This window comes from Oncorhynchus mykiss, chromosome 25 (genome assembly GCF_057628025.1).
Source record: "Oncorhynchus mykiss isolate SJ-2025 chromosome 25, ASM5762802v1, whole genome shotgun sequence".
In the NCBI taxonomy this organism is placed as follows: Eukaryota; Metazoa; Chordata; class Actinopteri; order Salmoniformes; family Salmonidae; genus Oncorhynchus; species Oncorhynchus mykiss.
The window spans coordinates 14,268,189-14,276,370 of NC_143046.1; the positions used below are offsets into that span (position 1 = coordinate 14,268,189).

Sequence of the window (8,182 nt, forward strand, 5' to 3'; positions counted from 1 at the left end):
AACTCACTACTGTAATGGTCCAGGTTACAAAGTGACTCAGTGATTCACTACTGTAATGGTCCAGGTTACAAAGTGGCTCAGTGACTCGTGCTTGCATCTCAATGTGAAAAAAACTGTTTGCATGTTCTTCACAAAGAGGGCAACAGATGCTACTGAGCCAGATGTTTATGTGTCAGGGGAGAAGCTCCAGGTGGTATCCGATTTTAAGTACCTTTGCATCATACTTGATTCCAAACTCTCTTTTAAAAAGCATGTGAAAAAGGTAATTCAAATAACCAAATTCAACCTAGCTAATTTCCGATTTATACGAAATTGTTTGACTACAGAGGGAGCAAAACTGTACTTCAAATCTATGATACTCCCCCACTTAACATACTGCTTAACTAGTTGGGCCCAAGCTTGCTGTACAACATTAAAACCTATTCAGTCTGTCTACAAACAGGCTCTCAAAGTGCTTGATAGGAAGCCCAATAGCCATCATCATTGTCACATTCTTAGAAAGCATGAGCTCTTGAGTTGGGAAAATCTTGTGCAATACACCGACGCATGTCTTGTATTCAAGATCCTTAATGGCCTGGCTCCCCCTCCACTCAATATTTTTGTTAAACAGAAAACCCAGACATATGGCAGCAGATCCACAAGGTCTGCCATGAGAGGTGACTGTATAGTTCCCCTAAGGAAAAGCACTTTTAGTAAATCTGCATTCTCTGTGAGAGCTTCCCATGTCTGGAATACACTGCCATCAGACACACATAACTGCACCACATATCACACTTTCACAAAATGCTTGAAGACATGGCTAAAGGTCAATCAGATTTGTGAACATGGTCCCTAGCTGTGTGTTGCCGCTTTCCATGTTGTCTGTTGTCTGTAGCTTGTGAGGTGTGGAAACACTTTGTTGCTTTTATGAATTTTGTCTTGCTGCTTTTTGTTTTATGTTGCTCTGTCTGTATGCTACGTCTTGCTTGTCCTCTGTTGCTCTGTCTGTATGCTATGTCTTGCTTGTCCTATGTTGCTATGTCTTGCTTGTTCTATGCTGCTATTGTCTATATTGTAATTGTTTTTAATAACCTGCCCAGGGACTGCGGTTGAAAATTAGCCGGCTGGCTAAAACCGGCACTTTTACTGAAACGTTGATTAATGTGCACTGTCCCTGTAAAAATAAAAAATAAACTCAAACTCAACTCAATATTTTCTGATGTCGAATCTGTGCGCTCAGAGTTTTTGGCACTAATTTTGTGACTAACCCGTGCCAAAAGTTTTGCAGCTGTAAAAAAAATAAATTAAAACGAGTGTTTCCACATAGCATATTGGCCAATGGTGGAAAAAGTACCCAATTGTCGTACCTGAGTAAAAGTAAAGATACCTTCATAGAAAATGACTCAGGTAAAAGTAAAGATACCTTAATAGAAAATGACTCAGGTAAAAGTAAAGATACCTTAATAGAAAATGACTCAGGTAAAAGTAAAGATACCTTAATAGAAAATGACTCAGGTAAAAGTAAAGATACCTTAATAGAAAATGACTCAGGTAAAAGTAAAGATACCTTCATAGAAAATGACTCAGGTAAAAGTAAAGATACCTTAATAGAAAATGACTCAGGTAAAAGTAAAGATACCTTAATAGAAAATGACTCAGGTAAAAGTAAAGATACCTTAATAGAAAATGACTCAGGTAAAAGTAAAGATACCTTCATAGAAAATGACTCAGGTAAAAGTAAAGATACCTTAATAGAAAATGACTCAGGTAAAAGTAAAGATACCTTCATAGAAAATGACTCAGGTAAAAGTAAAGATACCTTAATAGAAAATGACTCAGGTAAAAGTAAAGATACCTTCATAGAAAATGACTCAGGTAAAAGTAAAGATACCTTAATAGAAAATGACTCAGGTAAAAGTAAAGATACCTTAATAGAAAATGACTCAGGTAAAAGTAAAGATACCTTAATAGAAAATGACTCAGGTAAAAGTAAAGATACCTTAATAGAAAATGACTCATGTAAAAGTAAAGATACCTTCATAGAAAATGACTCAGGTAAAAGTAAAGATACCTTAATAGAAAATGACTCAGGTAAAAGTAAAGATACCTTCATAGAAAATGACTCAGGTAAAAGTAAAGATACCTTCATAGAAAATGACTCAGGTAAAAGTAAAGATACCTTCATAGAAAATGACTCAGGTAAAAGTGAGTCACCCAGTCAAATATACTTGAGGATCAAAAGTAAATGCAATTGCTAAAATATACTTAAGTATCAAACGTAAAAGTATAAATCCTTTCAAATATTAAGCAAACCAGAGGATTTTTTTTTGTTTTACTGATAGCCAGGGGCATGCTGACATCATTTACAAATGAAGCATTCGTGTTTTGTGAGTCCGCTAGATAAGAGGCAGTAGGGAGGACCAGAGATGTTCTCTTGATTAGTGCATGAATTGGACCATTTTCCTGTCCTGCTAAGCATTAAAAAAATGTAAGGAGTACTTTTGGGTGTCAGGGAAAATGTATGCAGTAAAAAGTACATTATTTTCTTTAAGAATGTAGTGAAGTAAAAGTAGTCAAAAAACATAAATAGTAAAGTAAAGTACAGATACCCCAAAAACCTACTTAAGTAGTACTTTAAAGTACTCACTAGTCGCAAGCATGCAACTATTCTCAAATGTAGTTGCATGCTTGCAAATCTTCTTGAATTTATTCACATATCAATGTACATGTTTGAAAGTGTTGTATTTATTTAGCCATCACATTACCTGCATTCAACTGTTGTTGCATTTATGTTTGCAAATATTATTTTCAAATACAAAACTCCGTATACAGGTGCAACTCATATTTTAAATGTGCAAATCATACTTTACATGCTTGTATAATTAGGTCACTATTTTACCTGCATAAACCCACTCCTTATCTCCTTCCCTAAATCCCAGTCTTGTCCAGTCAGCAAGACTTGGAGAAAGGGGGTGAGTTATTGTGTGAGAGTAGAGAGAAGAGAGAAGGTGAGGTATGAGGATTCTCACCGTTTTACAACAGTCAGTTAGCCCTCCAGGCTTCATCTATCCATGCACCCATCAGTATATCCTTATCATACTGTAGGATCGAGTTACCCTGACAAGCAGGTTTCCCTGGTTCGCTGGTCATCGTTTCTCTGACAGGACTGTTTCTGTCCTACCTGTGTGTTTTAGGGTGGTCATTTTTCACAGAAGGTTTGAGACTGTTAATCATCTTTCACAAAGATTTGTTTAGACAGATAACTCCCTTACAACACTAGTCAAGCAGGCTGATTTTCATTTCTGAGTTAAAAAAGAGTAAGACGATGACACTTCAGAGAACGTTTTCCTGTATTTTATTATTCTTATCAAAAACAACCATCAGACCAATGTTGGTATAAGCCATACCAGACCTGGGTTCAAACACTGTTTCAGGTATTTCAAATACTTTTCAAAGTAATTTCTAAACAAGTATTCAGATCACATTTATTAGAAAAAACAAGTTGTTGAATATTGGAATTGATTTGGGAATACTCATATACACTGACTCGAATACACTCCCATGCATTTATCCCAGATATATAAAAAAAAAAAAAAATGTAAATAAATATTAGAAAATACTTTCAAATTAAATGTGGTCAACTATTTGGTTTTTACAAATAACCATTCAAATACTCAAATAAAATACTTGGTTTTTACAAATAACAAAACACATGTATTTGAACCCAGGTCTGAGCCATTCATCGCAAAACAATATTCTACAATGTTAAACACATATGTTGGCCCCAAGCACTCAAAGATAAAAACACATACATAAACAATAAAATAACATATATAAACAATCAAATAAACACATTCAATAAAAATATATACAAATTAAAACTGTCAGTCATGATAGTCAGCAATTATAGATGATTAAACAGGTGTGTGTGCGTGTGTTTGTGTGCGTGCGTGCGTTTGTGTGCGTGTGTGTGTGCATGCGTGTGTGCGTGAAGCATTCTCGATGCTGACTCGGCTGTTTCCGTGGGAACCAGGCCCTGCTCATCTTGCTGTCACACGCAACTGAGTCCCGCCCTGTCAGCTTTAACTGACTACCGTGTGTGTGTGTGTATGTGTGTGTCAGCAGACGGTTCAGTTCAGTCTCAGGTAGAAGTCTCTTTCTCACTCTCCTTTCTTTAGTGTCTTTAGACCTCTAGCTAACTTCTGCCCATCCCTGTCTCCCTCTCTATCAGTCTGTTCAGACCTCTGTGCCTTCCCGTGGGTATAGGATGCTAGCTGAGCCCAAGCCAGGGTAGAAATGCCCATTGAACTGGCTGAGGATGGGGCTGCTGTAACCCAGGGAAGAGTGGGTGGGCGAGGAGGAGAGGCCAGGCGGAGGCGGCAGCTGGGAAGCCCACTCCGAAGCACCCGAGCTGGGGGAGTAACTACCAAAACCCCCAGGCTGTGTAGGCCTCTGGGTCCCATCCAGGGTAAGGGTTATGGGGAGGGCCCGGTTCAGCGAATCTCTTACGATCTCATTGGCTCCCCCTGACACCACTCCAGACATCTCAGACAGGAAGCTGCTCAAGCAAGGGGCGGGACCTGTGGTTGAAGGGGTGGGGATTCTCTCTGGCGTGGGAGACATGTCGATCCCGTGGTTGCTGGGGGGTTCGGGGCTCCGACCTGGCTCACCTGGCTCCGACCCCCCTGACCCCCCCTCTCCTCCAGACAGTGAATCAGACTTCCTCTTCCTCTTACGACGGAAGTTTCCGTTGTCAAACATCTTCTCACAGTTTGGGTCTAGTGTCCAGTAGTTACCCTTACCTGGAAGAGAGAGCGTGGGGGAAAGAGAGCGAGGGAGGGAAGGAGGGGGAGGGGGGGGGGTAGAGTAGAATGTGTTTGCGGTTGACACATGGATTATTGACTACATCCTCTACTATCATTACTAAACACAGTTCACCTACCGTTCCATCACAAGCCTATTACACACTCTAAAGGCACGCCTCAGTGGCTACCTAAAGTAAAGACACATGACAACTAAAGTAGACTTCTGACTTTTGACAAGGTTAGATTCAAAATGAATAATTCATCCATCAAATACTGTCATATCTTAGATTGATTTGTTATTTTGTGGGCTTAGGACTAAAATAAAACAAACACATAATGACTTCAGACTCTTACCAGGGTCGTCCTCATCTCTGGGGACCTTCTTAAAGCAGTCGTTGAGTGACAGGTTGTGCCTGATGGAGTTCTGCCAGCCAGCCTTGCTCTTGTTGTAGAAGGGGAAGTTATCGGCCACGTACTGGTAGATCTGACTCAAGGTCAGCCGCCGCTCCGGGGCGCCGTGGATCGCCATGGCGATGAGGGCGGAGTAGGAGTAGGGCGGGCGGACCAGCTTCATCAGGTCTTCCTGTGAGGGCAGAGAGAACCAGCCCAGCTCCCCCCCAGGGACCCCTGCCCCGCCAGGCCCCAGGTAAGGCCTCTGCATCCCATAGTGCTGGGGAACGAAGGGTGGCCCGGGGTTTCCTGGGGGCCCAGTGGTGGCCAGGTATGGGGGAGCGTTGATGCCGGATCCGTTGAACCACAGGTAAGGATTAGGGGAGGAGGTGCTGTAGTCATAGGAGGTGGGGGTGGTGCGCTGGGGGCTGGGGAGCGATGGAGGAGGATAGTAGCAGTCACTGTACATGCTGAGTTCTGGAGGTTCCTGGCCCAGGCTGGGGAACTGGGGGCCACAGCAAGGAGGAGACTGATCCTGAGGTTCGAACGACGCCATGGTCAGTTAGTCTGTAGTCTCTCTCACCTCCTCCTGATGCTGCTGTGCGTCTGTCCTTGGGCTGTCCTTGTCGTCTCCTTGGGGACAGGTATGAATAGAGTCTTCAGTCCTTTCCTGGTGTCAGGATAACCTGAAAGTTATTTTTTAGCCTCTTTTTCAACTTGTGCTGTTCTGGTCCTTGGAAGGTGATGACTGTTTCAGTGTCTGAGTTATGCCCCTGGGGTTTCTCTCTCTCTCTCCCTCCGACTGTCTGTCTGTCTGTCTGTCTGTCTGTCTGTCTCTCTCTCTCTCTCTCTCTCTCTACTTGTTACCTGTTGACTATTTGCCCTTGCTCAATGTCAGCACTGTCACCTGTCCCACTCTTTTATCTGTGTCCCTGGCCACACCCATTTCTCCTGATTGGTTGTTTAGCCAAGTGAGGATTTTGACAGGAGTGTCATTTTTTTCAATCTGTCAGACAGTTCCTTAAGGCTCTCTCCCTCCACAGGAATTCCCACTCTTATTTATTTTTCATATATTTTTTAGGGGATAGATCAGCTTTAATACTGCCGATAGATTGTAGCTTCCATCAACATAATTGTCTGCATCATTTCCAATCCCCAACATATTTTTTTGCAAATATATACAGTACCAGTCGAAAGTTTGGATACACTCATTCCAGGGTTTTTCTTTATTTTTACTATTTTCTACATTGCATAAAAAGACATTAAAGACATTAAAACTATGAAATACTACATTACTACATGATTCCATATGTGCTATTTCATAGTTTTGATATCTTCACTACTATTCTACAATGTAGAAAATAGTAAAAAATTGAGAAAAAAAACTTGAATGAGTAGGTGTTCTTAAACTTTTGACCTTTAGTGTACATTTCATGGACACAATGTATTTTACAATAGTTATCTTGTTGTTATTAGTCCCACCCTTCAGCTACCTTCAACCCCTCCCATCTATCTCTGAACACCATCCAGTCCCACCCTTCAGCTACCTTCAACCCCTCCCATCTATCTCTGAACACCATCCAGTCCCACCCTTCAGCTACCTTCAACCCCTCCCATCTATCTCTGAACACCATCAAGTCCCACCCTTCAGCTACCTTCAACCCCTCCCATCTATCTCTGAACACCATCCAGTCCCACCCTTCAGCTACCTTCAACCCCTCCCGTCTATCTCTGAACACCATCCAGTCCCACCCTTCAGCTACCTTCAACCCCTCCCATCTATCTCTGAACACCATCCAGTCCCACCCTTCAGCTACCTTCAACCCCTCCCATCTATCTCTGAACACCATCCAGTCCCACCCTTCAGCTACCTTCAACCCCTCCCATCTATCTCTGAACACCATCCAGTCCTACCCTTCAGCTACCTTCAACCCCTCCCATCTATCTCTGATCACCATCCAGTTGGATTTTTATTTTGCCATATATTTTTAACTGTGCTGTTTCACAAAAGTTCTGAACATATATAAATTTTACAGACACAGTATATTTTTGACATGAGTTATCTTTTTGTTGAATTCCCACTCTTACTCGTAGTATGAATTGAATTACATTTGAATGGATTGTAAAAATACGATACAATTATATATACATTTCATGAAACATTTATGATTGCTGATAATAGGCCATACAATTTCCAAATGCCTGTTCTCTGAAAATAAATAGTAGGCTAGATTGCTATCATGGCCGCCGTTGCTGAAAAACATAATAAATAGGTCTTTCTTCCCTCCCTCAAATTCATCTGGTGTTGCCATAACTTTGTAGAAGTGGTTAGGTAGCCGTTATTTTTGGCAGCTCAGTCACAGATGAAAGGCTAGTGACTCAGTGGTAACTGTTACTTAGTTACAACTTGGCGCCTCCATCTGGAAAAATGTGATAGCACTAAGTAAAATGTGATCCAAAGTGGCAGCAGGGTAGCCTAGTGTTTAGAGTGTTGGACTAGTAACCGGAAGGTTGCAAGTTCAAATCCCCGAGCTGACAAGGTACAAATCTGTTGTTCTCCCCCTGAACAGGGCCGTCATTGAAAATAAGAATTTGTTCCTAACCGACTTGCCTAGTTAAATAAAGGTAAAATACTTATCTAATCTGACACGTGTCCCTCCTCCCATTCCTCACTTTACTTGTGGCGACCAGTCATTCTGGGCAGGTGGCTCAGCTTTCCTGTTTTGCATGTTATTTGGGCATTTTTTTAATTTATTTTTTATTTCACCATTATTTAACCAGGTAGGCTAGTTGAGAACAAGTTCTCATTTGCAACTGCGACCTGGCCAAGATAAAGCATAGCAGTGTGAACAGACAACACATGGAGTAAACAATTAACAAGTCAATAACACAGTAGAAAAAAAGGAGAGTCTATATACATTGTGTGCAAAAGGCATGAGGAGGTAGGCGAATAATTACAATTTTGCAGATTAACACTGGAGTGATAAGTGATCAGATGGTCATGTACA

At 41.4% G+C, this 8,182-nt stretch overlaps 1 protein-coding gene across 1 annotated transcript; it reads right to left on the reverse strand.

Moving 5' to 3' along the window:
- Positions 1-3,317: 3,317 nt before the first annotated feature.
- foxi3b (forkhead box I3b) lies at positions 3,318-6,070 on the reverse strand. Its single transcript, XM_021583374.3, has 2 exons — positions 5,139-6,070; positions 3,318-4,781 (listed from the first exon to the last, which is right to left on the reverse strand). Exons 1-2 carry the CDS (start codon positions 5,728-5,730, stop codon positions 4,216-4,218), a joined length of 1,158 nt encoding a protein of 385 aa, XP_021439049.2. The 5' UTR covers positions 5,731-6,070; the 3' UTR covers positions 3,318-4,215.
- Positions 6,071-8,182: the final 2,112 nt, after the last annotated feature.

What these genes read in the sequence shown, in the direction of transcription:
- foxi3b (XM_021583374.3), bottom strand. Translation starts at nt 5,730, where the DNA reads ATGGCGTCGTTCGAACCTCAGGATCAGTCTCCTCCTTGCTGTGGCCCC. An exon ending in CAGAGATGAGGACGACCCTG is followed by an intron (nt 4,782 to 5,138) that starts GTAAGAGTCTGA and finishes TCTCTCTTCCAG; the next exon opens with GTAAGGGTAACTACTGGACA.